Source organism: Stenella coeruleoalba, assembly GCF_951394435.1.
Source record: "Stenella coeruleoalba genome assembly, chromosome: 12".
NCBI lineage: Eukaryota > Metazoa > Chordata > Mammalia > Artiodactyla > Delphinidae > Stenella > Stenella coeruleoalba.
Genome location: NC_137158.1, coordinates 24157433 through 24173227, shown reverse-complemented (window position 1 = coordinate 24173227; position 15795 = coordinate 24157433). Strand labels below are relative to the sequence as shown.

The following is a 15795-nucleotide window of genomic DNA, read 5'->3' as shown; positions in this document are numbered from 1 at the left end:
GAATCAAGCCTCTTAGTCTCTGTTTTGGATTATGTATGCATTCACGGTACACTGATAGTACTTAATGCAGTGCCTAGCAGTGGTGCATGCTTTCCCAGTAAGGGTATTTTCTTTTTAGATTGATCACGAAGTGACTGTCGAGAAGAAATGGGGACAAATAGGAGGACCCTGGGAATTCAACCTCCGGGACCTTTTCCGCTGGTGTCAGTTGATGCTAGTTGACCAGTCCCCTGGGTGTTACGATCCTGGTCAGCATGTGTTTTTGGTCTATGGTGAAAGAATGAGAACCAAGGAAGATAAAGAAAAGGTGAGTTTCATACTTGCTCTTTGCATTTCTTTCTATCTGTAATTCTATCTGAAATCAATTATCTGTTGATTTCTTCCTGAGGGACAGAAGGGGGGTGTACTCATTAACAATACCAAACCCAGTAAAGCTGCTTGGAAATTTAGAAGTTACGAGAAGAAACTAAGCATTCACCTGTCTCAGAGTCTCATAGTGTAGTTTGCTTTGGAGGACACAGTTTGCTTATCCATCTAAAGCCCCATGATTGCAGACCTACTTTAACAGTATTGCCCTCCATTAATAAAGGCTTGGTCTTTATCACCCTTCCAGGCACAAAAGTGCGAAGCAGGAGGAGACAGGTGATAACCAGTAGAAGAGGAGGGCTTTCTACTTTTAAATAAATGTCAAATTGCAAAGTATTTTATCTAGAAAAGATAAATAGATGAAAAGAGAGAGGAAATTCTGTATCTAAATGGAAGTAAAAATATCCCTTTGTAAGTAGAAAACAACACCAGAATTTCCAACTTAGTAAACCAATAATGTGTGCATTGCTTTGTGGTATTTCAAGTCCAGTTCATGGAAAATTCACAACAGTTGCAGGTGGGAGGTGCTGTCATGACCTCTTACAGATGAAGATCCAAGGCTCAGAGTCATGGAATCTCAGTGCAGCAAGTGGCAGAGCCAGCTCTCTAGCACAGACCTTTCCACTTTGCCTGCTATTCCTTCTACTGTATCACAGTTGTTTACAAACAAAGTAACTTACAGATTCATGTGAGTTAGAAACAGTGACCTCCTTACTGACCTGAAGATGTGGCTGCCCATGGCACAAGTGACTTTCACACACTTTGATTCTGCTACTAAGAGCACAGATCCTCTTTTATGTGGCATCCAGAGTCTAGCCCAGTGTTAACAACTCATTTATTACATGCAAATGGCTTTCAGTATATTAGGACAAGATGTTCAGTTAGTTTTTTTTTCTTCACAAATTTTAATTCACATATCATCAGCTAGTATTTTAATTTCTTCATCCACTTACTGGTTACAGTATATTAACTGTGGCAGGACTGGCCAGTGTTGGGTAATTGATGTTGGTCAGATGATGAGTCACTGTAGGGTGTGGAAGGTTTCCATCACTCCTCCAATTCATTTGCTGTAGTTGACCACATGTTTTCTGAGGGGGGGGGGAAGCTAAGTAAAGTAATAATAGAAGAAGAGAGGCTATAAAAGTATTTGTAATTTTAACTCTGGTATAATATCAGGGAGAGGAGATGATCTGCTGTAGAGTGGGATCTAAGGTCAGAAATCGCCTGGACCAAGGAGTAGGCGATGGGAGCATTTTCTTCTGTGCTGCTTTTAGGCTTTTACTCAGTGTTTGATACTCATTATGATTTTATCTTCGTTGTTTTTATTTTCTGACTTCAGTATACATTGATGAGGATGAATATTGCTGCTTTGTTAGAAACGCACAACTTGTTGTAAATATTTTGGGTGGCTGGAATCTTTGTGGCTGCTATGGGCTAAATTAGTGTTTTTTACACACCCTTATCTTTTCCCCTCCTCAGCTCCTCTTAGATTAAAAAAAAAAAAGAAGTGCAAAAATGAAGTACAGTTAACAGGAAGTTTTTAACAGTATTGCTGCTAAGGAAGGGTTAAGTGACTAAATAATCAGTCAGAGAAATTACTTTGCTTGTTCTCTCTACATAAATATTTAGAAGGGTAACAGTGATTTTGGAGTCAGACAGGCTTAGATTTGAAATCAGTTACCAACCGTGGGCAAATCATGTAACTCTCATGAATCCCCAATCCATATCTATAAAATGGAAATGAAAATACCTATTATGCATGGGTATTAGGATCAGAAATAATCTGTTAAAGCACCCAATATAATGTTTGGCACATGGTAGGTACTCAGGAAACAGTCATTGTTCTTCATAAACTTCATGTTTCTCTTCTCTTCTACCTCTAGGTGGTATCTTGAATGACGAAAGCAAATTCATTTTTCATCTTAAGATTTACCATAGTTTCTATGGCTTTAATTTATGGTATATTCTCACTGGAATCTCAAAATAATTTGAGATTATGTGATTACTCTTAAGCTTCAGTTTAGTTTCATTCTGAAGAATTAAATGCAATCTGTCCTTTTTATAAGAAAATTCAAAAAGATAAGGACTCAGAATATTGTCATTCTCCTATTGTGTTCATGTTTACTAGTATTCATTCTAGAAGGTTTTGCTCAGAATTTGGTGGAGTGATTTGTGTTTTGATTGTATCATCTTCTTCCTTTAGGTCATTGCTGTATTCAAGGATGTGTTTAATTCAAATTCTAACCCGTACCTGGGAACCAGACTGTTTCACATCACTCCCTGTGATGTTCAGGTGAGGAGAGGAGGATAATCCTCTTTCAGTTTTCTATGGCTTCTGCTCCCACTCGCAGGCACACTTGTGAAAACTCACCGGCATGTCTTTTTCAGCTGGGCTACTCAGTGCTTTCCCGTGGCAGCTACGTTCCTCTCCCGACTCGCCGGCCCCTGTTGCTCCTGCACCAGTCTTTACAGTCTCTGGAGTCAGTTATGAAGTGTGTACAAATGAGCTGGATGGTCATCCTCGTGGGGCCAGCCTCAGTGGGCAAGACCAGCTTGGTTCAGCTCCTGGCACACCTTACTGGTCACACTTTAAAGATCATGGCCATGAACAGTGCAATGGACACTTCGGAGCTTCTGGGTGGATTTGAGCAGGTAACTGATCTGCCTCTGCATTTTCAGGCAGAACACAATAAACCGTGTGGTCTGGCTGGTGGTCTTCTGTGTTGGTGGTAGCTACAGTAGCAGTGTTCTTTGATCCTGGCCATGGGCTGTGCTGGGTTCACGTGCTCTGGAAATTGCAGGTTGATCTCATCCGGCCGTGGAGGCAGCTCCTTGAGAAGGTGGAGGGCACTGTCAGGACCCTGGTAAGAGACAGCCTCCTCGTCAGTGCTGACGATGCAGAAGTAGTGCTGCGAGCCTGGAGTCATTTCCTTCTGACGTATAAACCCAAGTGTCTTGGAGAAGGTGGTAAAGGTGTCACGATGGAGATTGTCAGCAAGCTGGAAGCAGTGTTACTGCTTATGCAGAGACTCAACAATAAAATCAACTCATACTCCAAGGCAGGTATGTGTGTTTGGGTGTGTGTATCAGACACTTACCATTAGTGTCCACCCACAGGTAATATATTTGTAAATGCAATGCCCATAATTTTTAAAATGAATTTAATGATTATTAGCAATCAAAATTTGGAAATCTTTGTCCTAGGAAATAAAATGAAGCTGATGTAAAGTATTTAGAATTGGTGATCCTAAACAGAGAAAGCAGGAAAGAAATTGGTTACTGAGTTTGATTTATTCTGTGTGTTATCAACCACCGTGACTTGTGTGTAAATTTGGTTTTATTTTTTGTTGGCCTGTTTTTTAAACCTGTTAATAACTTCTCAAGAAATCGAGTATTTCAAACTGAAGAACAGAAGTCTAAATTGATAGCTAGGAATCTATTTTGTATAGAAGGTGGAGGAAATTCCTCAGTTAACCTGGAAATATACAACTCTCATCTTGTAGTGCAGCTTTTTGGATGGTAATGAGCGTGCCTTTAGGGGAGAATTGATTAAAGGTTAAGGCCTGTCACTAAGGTTGTCTTCCTTTCCAAAACCTGCTCTTAACTGTTTATTCCTCAGTTATTTCTTGGGAATAGTTGATTCCTTAGGGGTGAAGAAATGAGACTCCCCTCTTCCCACTGTGTCAACATTGTATCCATAGCTGTGGGTCAGATAGTTTACTTTCTTAGTTAAGACAGTGATTTCAGTGTTGTTTTGATCTGTCATTTTCCAATTCAAGCTCACCATTTGAATTTGAAATTCTTTACTCATTCATTCAAATTAATTATTAGATATGTTAATGAAGTCGTACATCACTTTATATATTTTTAAAAGATAGGTATTGTAAAACTCACCATTGAGGTTTGAATTCCTACTGAATGGTGGACAGTATGTTAAATATGTTTACTTTTAACCCTCACAACAACACCGTTATTACAAGGAAAAATGAACCCCATTTTATACATGAGGTGCTCACAGAGGTAAAATAACCTGCCCAATGCCTTCTTGCTACCAAGTGGTTAGACTAGGTTTGGGCTCCAGTCCTCTCTGACTTCAAAGCCTGGAATCTGGTGTGTATGGATTTCTTTCATAAGTCTGTTAAAATGTAAATATCTAGGGAAGTTCTCACAGCCCATTCTCAATACTGAGCTTTTTTTTTAATTTATATATTTATTTTGCTGCATCAGGTCTTAGTTGTGGCATGTGGGATCTTTCGTTGTGGTGCGGGCTCTTCGTTGTGGCGCACGGGCTCTAGAGCGCTCTGGCTCGGTAGCTGCGGTGCACGGGCCTAGTTACCCTGCAGCATGTGGGATCTTAGTTCCCCGACCATGGGTTGAACCCACGTCCCTCGCATTGGAAGGCAGATTCTTAACCACTGGACTGCCAGGGAAATCCCAATACTGCTTTTTATTTAGGATTGACTTTCATATTGAGTAATTCATTTCTTAGGGATATTGATAGAGTGAAAGAGGCTGGGTCTAAAACAGTTTGTCTGCTACTATTTTACTTTTGGTTAAAAACGTCTTTTCTTCTTAATTTTATATCTTTTAATGTCCCTATGATGAACATGTATGACTTTTAAAATCTATTCTAGTTTCATATTTTATCTTAAATCTTTGTACATATTGAGCATATATATAATAGCTCTATTAACATCAGAATGCAGCCCTTAGGGACTTAAAGCAAGAAAATATATCTAGGATTTTTTATTAGATTCTGGCATTTTGAATTTAAGTTGCTAAGTGCTGCATTTTGATTTTTTGAGGTTTTCTTTGGGGGGAATAAGGCAGTTGAGTTGCTTATGGATCATTTTTATCTTTTCAAGCTTGCACTTAAGCTGTTTAAGGTCAAGTCCGGAGTAACCTTTACTGTAGGGTTAAATTAGCCCCACTCTTGAGGCATGGCCCTATGGCATCTCTACTGAAGGTCCTGTGTGTTCTGTGGAGTCTCTTCGCTTTGACTGGTGGGAACTGGAGTGTTGTTTGGCCCCGTGTGAACTCTGAGAATTGTTCAGCTCACAGCTCCCCGATAACTGTCCTTTCCTTGGAAGTTTTTGCTCGTGCTTGTGGAGTTTCAGCCTTCACGTGCACGTGTAGATTATTATTGAGCCAAAGACTCCAGGAGCCCTCATCTGGATTTCTGGAACCATCCGTTTGAGTAACTCTTGCCTTTTGAGCACCCTGCCCCTCATTCTAGTTGCTCTAGCCTCCTTGAATTCAAGTCTGTGACCTCAGGTCATTGAGGCCTTGGGATCTGTTTGAGTTTCCCCTCCCCACTTTGCAGTCTAGAAGTTGCTTCCAGGCAGAAAGCTGGCCATTATAGGACCTCCTTCCCTCAGGTGTCACAGTCCTGTGCTGTTTTCCAACATCGGAAAGCAGTTGTTTCATGTATTTTACCAGTTTTCTAATCGCTAAACACTGGGAGGTTAAGTCTCAACCTTACTATTCCTTCATGGCTAGAAGCAGAAATCCAACATGTATTACCTTATGATATGAAAAAGGGTCAGGAAACAATTTCTTCTCTTTCTTTTTTAAAAAAATTAATTTATTTTATAGGAGTATAGTTGATTTACAATGTGGTGTTTCAGTTGTACAGCAAAATGATTCAGTTATATATGTACATATATTCATTCTTTTTTAGATTCTTTTCTCATATAGGTTATCACAGAATATTGAGTAGAGTTCCCTATGCTATACAGTAGGTCCTTGTTGGTTATCTGTCTTATATAAGGAAACAATTTCTAATAAGAAAGATCAATTGAAAAAATTCTGGGAAAGGACTATCTAAACTATGAAGCAAATAAATACCGGTTGTTACTGTATATGATATAGTCATTACAAAGGATGCCCTGTTTAATGACACTGATTGCATTGTGCCGACTTAACAGCACTTTAGTATAAATGCAGTAATAGGTGGAAGACATTATCCATCCGCATTTGAAAAATTAAAACACATAAAGATAATTTCCCTTCTCCATCACCCTTGAGTCAACTTTATCTAGCCATTCATTCAGAAAGCCATTAAGTATTTTCTATCCCCAAACCTAATTTTCTTACTTGTTTTGTTCAAACAAAAATGAAAATCTTTTTGTTTACCCTATTATGAAACTTTAAAGAACTGGGCCAGAAGTTTCCAAGCTTCTTTTAATAAACTCTTAGTTTTTTGTTTTATTTGTTTGTTTGTTTGTTGTTGTTTGCGGTACGCAGGCCTCTCACTGCTGTGGCCTCTCCCGTTGCAGAGCGCAGGCTCAGCGGCCATGGCTCACAGGCCCAGCCGCTCTGCGGCATGTGGGATCTTCCCGGAGCGGGGCACGAACCTGTATCCCCTGCATCAGCAGGCGGACTCTCAACCACTGCTCCACCAGGGAAGCCCTATTTGTTTGTTTTTGATTGCCCTGGTTTGAAATTAAATACTGTGGCTGTGACGTTTCAGAGTTTGCCAAACTCGTGGAAGAGTTCCGAAGCTTTGGTGTGAAGCTTATGCAGTCAGCCAGTGGCCGAAGCTGTGGCACGTTCGAATGGGTTGACAGCATGTTGGTTCGGGCCCTGAAGTCTGGAGACTGGCTTTTGATGGACAATGTTAACTTCTGCAAGTAAGGACCTTCTATTCAATCATGAGTGGGTCTGATTGAAATTTGAGATATGCTTGTCAAAGTAGAAACCCAGGTGGAAGCTCTGGTTTTGTTTTTCCTCCCTTCCTTCCTTCTTTCCTCCCTCCCTCCCTCCCTCCCTCCCTCTTCATTGGTGTGCGCAGTTGTTGCAGTGCGCGGGCTTCTCATTGCGGTGGCTTCTCTTGTTGCTGAACATGGGCTCAGTAGTTGTGGCTTGCAGGCTCTAGAGCTCAGGCTCAGTAGTTGTGGCGCACGGGCTTAGTTGCTCCGCGGCATGTGGGATCTTCCTGGACCAGGGCTTGAATCCGTGTCCCCTGCATTGGCAAGTGAATTCTCAACCACTGCGCCACCAGGGAATTCCAGCTCTGGCATTTTTTTTTTTTTTTTAATTTATTTATTTATTTTGGCTGTGTTGGGTCTTCGTTGCTGCGTGCAGGCCTTCTCTAGTTGCAGCGAGCGGGAGCCACTCTTCATCGCAGTGAGCGGGCTTCTCATTGCGGTGGCTTCTCTTGCTGCAGAGCACGGGCTCTAGGTGCGCAGGCTTCAGTAGTTGCAGCATGCGGGCTCAGTAGTTGTGGCTCACGGGCTCTAGAGCACAGGCTCAGTAGTTGTGGTGCACGGGCTCAGTTGCTCCGCGGCATGTGGGATCTTCCCGGACCAGGGATCGAACCCGTGTTCCCTGCACCGGCAGGCAGACTCCCAACCACTGCGCCACCAGGGAAGCCCCCAGCTCTGGCATTTTTAATCCACTGTTTTCTTAGCTAGAAACACATCCTCAGCTATATTCTATAGACTTCTCCCAGTGGTGAACAATGGTAGTTGTTTATTAGCTACGATATTTTAGTTCTAGCAGATAGTTTTGAGCTGAACCGAAGGCTAACAAAATTGGATTACTTCTCCAACTAACATCCTTTGAGTCACACCTTTGTATTTAATATCAGAAAGCTTCCTTTTGTTAGGGTTTTTTTTTCTTTTCTTTCTTTTTTTTTTTTTTTTTGCCACGCCACACAGTTTGTGGTATTTTAGTTTCCTGACCAGGGATTGAACCCCAGCCCATGGCAGTGAAAACGCTGAGTCCTAACCACTGGACTGCCAGGGAATTCCCTGTTAGGGTCATTCTTAAGTACAGATTTTTGAAATGGAGGGTCTGACACAGGGCAGACATTTAGTGAATGTGCATTCAGTGTATACCACTTGATTCTAAAGTAAGGAAAAGGGCAAGTGTAAGACTATTCTGCCTGTACAGTGAGCATAATACAGGTCAGGTGATGGGCTTTTCTACCTGGAGCATTTTCAGAATGTTTCAAATTACAATCCAGTTACCTTTAAATGAATTTGATAATATTGGGAAGTAGGGGAGAGGGAAGGGGAAAGAGAAGACAGTTTTATTAGTTCAGGGAACTTTCTGTCATTTTCCTTGATATATTCAACAAACATTTTGTATATTTACTGTGTATGAATCACTGGGCTGTGTGCCTTGGGGAGTGAAAATGGGCATTGATGGGAAAAGAGATCTTGGAAGAATCACAGTTCTGTACGGGGACGTGATCTGTGCTGAAGGGAAGACATGGGTCAGGCGCAGTGAGAGGCCTGAGCCAGGGCAGCAGTCAGTGTGGCACGCCAGCCTGTCCCCCATTTGGATTCTCCCTATTGCAGCCCGTCGGTGCTGGATCGTTTGAATGCTTTGCTGGAACCTGGAGGTGTCCTCACTGTTAGTGAGAGAGGAATCATCGATGGATCCACTCCCACCATAACACCAAATCCCAATTTCAGGTATTTATGCCTCTTAAGTTTGTGCCTCAGAATCTGACAGCCTTGATGTCAGAGGTGACCATTCATTAGGGCCACCTTACGTATCGTATTTGTACACTCAGTCATGAGCATGTTCATACATTCATTGATTTAACAAATATTTACTGAGGCTCTGCCATTTGCCAGGTGCTGGTGTGCTTTGGGGGGCACAGCAGTAAATAAGAAAGATGAGGTCCCTGCCTTGGGTTGGTGGTGAAGGCTGGAAGCAGGGAGACCAGTTACAAGCCTTTTGCAGTTCAGGTGAGAGACGATAGCTTAGACTAGGGCTGTCAGATCAGTGGGACTTGCTCATGGGCTTGTGGGTTAAGAAAAGGAGGAAGCAAAGATGGCATCTAAGGTTTTGGCTTGAGTAATTGGGTAAAGGGGTGCCATTCATTGAGAAAGGGGAGACTGGCAAAGGAGCAGGTTTGGGGTGGGGAGGGTTAGCTGCAATCAGCTGTTTAGCTTTGGAGGTAAGTGTGAGCTGTCAGACAGCTAGATGCAGAAGTTGATGGACATCAAATGTTACGAAGCTAAGTGTTTCTGGAGACACTGCTCCTTTTTCTTTTCTCTGTAGGTGAGTGAGAATAATTGATGAATTAGCACTGCCTGATGTGGGGAATATCTGAAAGTAAGAATTTTACAGTCCTCAGTACTAAAGGTACACTGGATATACAATACTTAGTTCCTTAGGAAAATAGGTTTAGAGAAACTGATTTGCTGTATTGATGCATTTTGGAACTAGAGGATAGAATGCAGATGTAAACAGCATCTGTACGTTGAATTAGCAATGTTACCTTAGATGAGCTCCCTGAAGATGAGCCACATATGATTTGCCCTCACCAGTTGTTGCTGAGCTGCACTGTCAGTTGCACTGAGATGTTGATTTTTTTTCCTTTGAATTGCTATACTACTAGACTTTTTCTCTCAATGGATCCTGTGCATGGAGAAATATCCCGAGCTATGAGGAATCGTGGACTTGAAATCTACATTTCAGGAGAAGGGGATGGGAGCATCCCAGATGACCTGGATCTGAAAGTCCTACTGCACAGCCTTGGGTTGGTGGGGGGCAGTGTGTGTGACATCCTTCTGGCTTTGCACTCAGAGACCCGAAGTGCTGTTGTAGGTAAGGTGCTTGACTTCTAGGCCTCTGCAGGGTTTTCTTTCTCTGGAAATTCATGTTATTCCATTTGACTGCTAGTTCAGGAGTTCTTACATTTAGTGTACATGGAAATAGAAATTACCAGGAAAGCCTGTTAATAATGTAGATGCACTTGGTACCCTTCTTCCCCAAGAGATTGGGTTCAGCAGGTGTGAGCGAGGCACAGGAATCAGCATGTTAAAGAAACTTCCTGGGGAATTCTGATGCATGCAGTCAGAGACCCACACTCAGAGGAATACCTGTACTGCTTTTCGCACTGAGATTGATGAAGTTTGTCCTGCAAATCTTCACGGTCGTCATTGAATCTCTTGAAGGTTGAATAAAGAGGGAGCTTTGAGTTGTTTAAAACAGATAGGTGAAAAAAAAAAACAAAAAAAACAAAAAAAAAACAGATAGGTGTTACTTCTTCTAAATGTCCAAATATACAAGAAAGAGCAGTAATAATAACAATAATGAAAAATAATGAAATGTTACTTATTAAGTAACTACTCTGTGTTAGGTGCAATGTTGGCTGCTTATTTAGTCCTCACAGTAGTTCTGCAAGGTATATTTCCATTTTACAGATAAGGCTCAGAGAGGTAGATTAACTTGTCAAATCCAAACAGTTTATAATGACAGCTGGGATTTGAAAGCAGATCTGTTGGATTTCAAAGCCCATGGTTCTTTTTGGCACCATGCTCATTTTGCCCCCTTCAGTGTGTGTCAGCTTTAGATCCAAGGGTCTATGTGGCCAGGCTTTATCACATTAGTAAATGAGTCATCTAGTCACTTCCCCAAAAGGTACTGCTGACAGAGAAGGAGGGGAGGAGGGCGGAATAGGAGGCAAGGAATGTGAATGTTCCCACAAGTTCATTGTGTGCTAGTGAGCCCCCTATAGTCCACTTGGAAGGCTTTCTAAAATAAATATCTGGGTGGATTTGAGTGGAAGTTTGATGTGAAAGTGAAATTTGTCCATTTTCACTGGAGATTTTTCAGAATCTATTGCTCGTGGATGGCACTATTTCTTCTTTATAGGTTCTCCAGCGTCCTCGTTGTCAACACTCATTCACACAGCCTTACTCATTGTGCAATACCTACAGCGAGGGCTGAGCTTAGACAGAGCCTTTTCTGAAGCATGCTGGAACGCATATGTCCGCTCCCAGGCTTCACCAGCAAACCAGAAGGTACTGTGAAGTGTTTCACACAGCTTTCTACGTTATAACATTACAGGTAATAGGAGGAAACTTTATTGGTGGCAACTTTAATGACCTCAGAGAGCCATCTGCAGTTATGCTCTAACAGAGATCTGGTATCCAGGCACTTTTCTGGAAAATAGCGTAAATGTAAATATTCTTTGAAACTTGCCTCTCAGCAGAAAAAGTGAAATTTAGCTTGAATGTTGTATATTGAGGAATGTGTCTGAGTGTTGTGAGAGGATCACAAGGGGTCTAGAAAACTACTGTTGCCCTGCTAGTTTTTGGTAAGAGCACTTGTGTCTCGGTGCCTGTACACCATGTGTTTTTATCTCCTACCAGCTTGTGCAGGCTTTACTGGAGAAACACGTTTGTTCTCTGCAAGCACATGAAACCTGGGGCAACTCCATTATTGCCATGGGGCTGTGGCCAGATTCTCTGCCCTCGGCTCTCTCTGCTACGGAAGATTCTCATCTCTCTAAAGTCCGAGGCGATGGACAGATCTTAGTATATTGTCTCAACAGGCTGAGCATGAAAACGAGCAACTGGGCAAGGTTAGTGGAGCCTTGAGCGTCTGTATCTCTTTGGCATCTTGACTTCTCCTCCCTCCCTCCCTTCCTTTCTTCCTTCTTTCCTTCCTTCCTCCCTCTCTCTCTTTCTTTCTCCCTCTCTCTTTTTTTGATGGTAATGGTCATGACCCAACATATTTGACCAGAATGTTATGTGGCCATTTTCCACACAGTTCCATTGTTTGTTGTGATACTGCTCCCTATTTATTATTTATTATAGGTACGTGCTTTAATTGTCCCCCTTTGGAGGGACTCATGTTTTCCCTGTTAACCTCTTTGATACATTCATTGTAAAGTTATTGTCTTGGTTCTTTGAAATACGAAAATTTAACCCTAGTACTAACTTAGCCTATTGCAATGAATTTCAGGATTCAGCCTCTTACTTTGCCAGACTTAGAGAAAATTATGCAGTCCTCCCACCCGGAGAGCTTAAAATTCAATTCAGTTGAAATGGATACTTACTGGATCGATGAACCAGATGCTCTGGCTGTGGCTGTTAAATTGCTCATAGAAAGAGCAACCAATCAAGACTGGATGCTCAGAGTTAAATGGCTTTATCATTTAGCCAAGAATGTGCCACAGGGGCTTGGTGAGTAGAGGAACTTAATTTGTGTAATGAGGGAATTTAAGTACACTTACCCGGCTTTCGTAACTCAGCAGTTGTTTTACTCTCCAACTACACTGTTAAAATTACATCTGGGGAAGCTCCTAGCAGGACGTTTATGACTTAGCATTACTGCTTATATAGCTGTTAAAATATTAAGGAACACATCTGCCCTTAGATGTTCCCTGAGATAAATTTTTTTTTCTCCACGTAATCCTTAGCATTTCAGGATCCATCCAGCTTTCTATCAAATCCAGAAGGAAAATGTACTATATTATGTTACTTTTAAGTTTTTGAACATCCTGCTTTTTTTGCTGTACTTACTCTGCTGCACATGCGTTCTATCTGAGAAAGGGTTGCTTTTGTTAAATTTACTTCCCATAAAAGTACATAAGATTCTAATCTTATTTTCGTTCCAATACTCTAAGTGGTCATGCTTGATTTCTTTGTACTTTTTTCATTCCAAGACAGGGAAAAGCAACAGTTAACAACATTGTACAGATTGTAAAGTACAGGACATGGAATTTGTTGGTAGAGCTTGTTGACTAAAGTAATTGAGTTTACATGAGTCTCTGCTGCACGAGAACGTGTAGATAAGCCAGCGTATGTGTATATTGTTGTGTGGTACATGTGATGTCTAAACGTGTAGAGAAAAATTGTATAAATATTTGTATCTGCGGTGTCCTATGTGATAGCTGCTAGCCAGAGGTAGCCACTAAAATGTGACGTGTGTCATGGCTACTGTGACAGCAGCTGTAGAACAGAAAGTTCAAGTGGACGGCACTGCTTTAGATGCTAACATTTGCTTCTCCTTCCTCCACAGAGTCAGTACAGATTCATTTGGAAGCCAGTGCTGCATCTCTTAGGAATTTTTACTCAAATTCTCTCTCATCTGGGGTCAGTAATGTCATCAAAATATTACAACCAAATGTAACAGGTACTGCACCTGACTTGATTTCTAGCTCTCAGCACTCTGGGAAACTTGTCCATTGAGTTCATGGGAAAAAGATCTGTTACAGCTCCCACTTATAACAGTTTTTTCTAAAGAAGACTCAGGGTATCCAGATGCAAATTCTGCTACTTTTTTTGAAATTATGCATTCTTCAGTTTCTGAAAGGACGATGGCACACAATGTAGTGGGAAGAACACAGGAGTTGGAAGACTGGGCTCCAGTTCCAACTTGGCCACAAACTGGCTTGTTGATTTGGGGCCCATCATTCACACTGCTGACTTTGTTTGAAAAATATGGGAATTAAATTCATTCTTCTGGGGTCCCTTTCACTTATGACTTTCTGTGATATACTAGTACTGTTAACAGAAACTGTGATCTATTTTGAGATGAAGGGGAAACAGTACAGGATCAGTTTCTTCAGAAAATAGAAAACCTTAATGATGAAGTTATAAAGCCTTAAATACAAAGTTACAAAACAAAATCATAATGATAAAAGGAGTAGCCGTCTGAGCCATCTAATCAAATGAGGTATTCAGAATTTCTCAATCTTTATCTGATGTTGATCAAAACATACTGCTACCCATTTGGTTTAGAAAAAAATATGCACGATGCTTTTGTGCTAAACCTTATGTTTACATAATTATAATCTTATGTATACTTAAAATTACCTTATGTACACTAAAGGTAACGGGCTAAATGGTTGAGCAGAAATCAAACAATAGAGAAAACTTCTGTAGTAGTCAGGTTGCGGCTGGACCTAATTATGGCTTTCCAATTATGAAGGAATTTTGGTCTTTGGGAACACAGTTCTAGAGTAGAGTGGTAGGTTCCCTTTGTAGCAGACATGGCTTGCCCTCTGTTGGCACTCATTAGCTCGTCTTCCTTTTTCCCTTTCAGCTGTGTAGCTCTGGATTGTGTAGTCTTGCTGGACTTTGGGATATGGGCCCCCATGTGTACCTTGCTATTCACAATAGGCATTTGTTAGACTACTCTATGGTGGATGCCTTTAAAACTTGAAGTGCTCCACTGACCCATCCAGCTCAGCCACCATCAAATTAATGTTCCCATCGTTTTGGTCTTACCTCTTCCGCTGGGCTCTCAACCTCTGGAGCGGGTCAGAGTCTGATCGCTGCTGCTTTAGAGAAGAGATACTGAGCTTGAGCCAAAGGAGCAAGAGGTAGCAGCAGCACATCCTGTGATTATAAAGAAATGGTTTTTAAGGGAAATAATCTTGAGTTGTTTTTCTTACTGAAAGCAAATAATGAGATGTGTTCATTCATTTTCTGCCATGTAAGTTCGTTTTTTTATGGTTAATGGCGAAAGATTGGGTAATTAAGCCCATGGATTCTTTCCCAACCAGAAGTGGGAGCTGAGCAAATGAATACATTTGTTGGAATGTTTATGCTGTAGCAGAGGTTACCTTTCTATCCTACGGTGGAATGAATTTTCAGGGCTAGAAGAAATTTTGCCTTTAGAAAGGAAATAGCGTAAAAGCTGTTGAACCCTACCTTTCTACCACCATGGACTGAAACCATTTCCTTGGTCCCTCTCTTCCCGGGCAGGACTCAGTGGGATCAAAGTAAAACAATGAAAATCCTCAACTGAAATTTGCCAGGCAAGGAGTTTAACTCCAAAATTCTACCTTTTGTTTTTTAAACCAGATGAATATGTGATCCCTCTGGATCCCCGATGGAATATGCAGGCTTTGGACATCATTAGAAATTCGATGGACTTTGACCCACAAATGGACCAGCCTGAGCAGCTCTTTGTCCTTTTAGAGTCTGTTGCAAACAAGTAGGTGAAGTCTACTGTTCTGGGTGCTCTTTGCCTTGTTGTACACTATGGCTTCACAGATAATACCTTTCCTAAGCTATACTTGACAGTCTTATGTGTGTTTAATTTTCTGAACCTGAGAAGTGGTGGGTGTCAGACATGATTGCTTTGTCACCACCTCTCCTTCACGCTCCATGTGCAGCAAAATCATTCTGACCCTGATGTCCAGGTGCCTGGGAATGTGACAGGTTCTTAATAATTGAATAGGGTACTTTAATAAATACACTAGTGAAGCATTAGTGGTGGAATTTGTTTTATGGTTAATCTTTTATCGTAGGATAGTTGTGTTTCCGCTGTTTTCTGTGTGATTCCCAGCAGCTCCTTGCATTTTCACATGTCCTTTCCTCAGCCATCTATCTGCCCCGTCCAATGTTGGAGATGTACGTACATAGTGACCTATAGTATAAATTTACATAACTGTTATATAAGTTGGTCTTTCCTCACCTTTAATGTAATGACCGGTAATATTTTTTAATTGGCCATTAGTGTAATAGATTTAAAAAATAATTTTGTAATTGAGGTATAGCGTGCATTACAGAAAAGTACAGTAATGATGATTATATATCGTTTGGGTGACTTTTCACAAAGTGAGCTCACTCATGTGATAATGTAGTAGTAGCACCTCTGAGGCCCCCTTGTCCCCCCTCCCAGCAGCTCCCCCTTCCTCCTCCCCAGGTAGCTTCCAGCACTGCAGGT

General features: G+C 41.4%; 1 protein-coding gene across 1 annotated transcript in view; it reads left to right on the top strand.

Moving 5' to 3' along the window:
• MDN1 (midasin AAA ATPase 1) overlaps positions 1-15795 on the top strand; it is a 157133-nt gene that overhangs the window by 78843 nt on the left and 62495 nt on the right. Inside the window, exons 40-51 of the mRNA XM_079938869.1 lie at positions 119-307; positions 2570-2659; positions 2755-3018; positions 3168-3429; positions 6839-6998; positions 8673-8789; positions 9725-9933; positions 10984-11132; positions 11484-11695; positions 12079-12299; positions 13138-13251; positions 14928-15060. Coding sequence (XP_079794995.1) covers positions 119-307; positions 2570-2659; positions 2755-3018; positions 3168-3429; positions 6839-6998; positions 8673-8789; positions 9725-9933; positions 10984-11132; positions 11484-11695; positions 12079-12299; positions 13138-13251; positions 14928-15060 — 2120 coding nt within the window. The remainder of the gene's footprint in view (positions 1-118; positions 308-2569; positions 2660-2754; positions 3019-3167; positions 3430-6838; positions 6999-8672; positions 8790-9724; positions 9934-10983; positions 11133-11483; positions 11696-12078; positions 12300-13137; positions 13252-14927; positions 15061-15795) is intronic.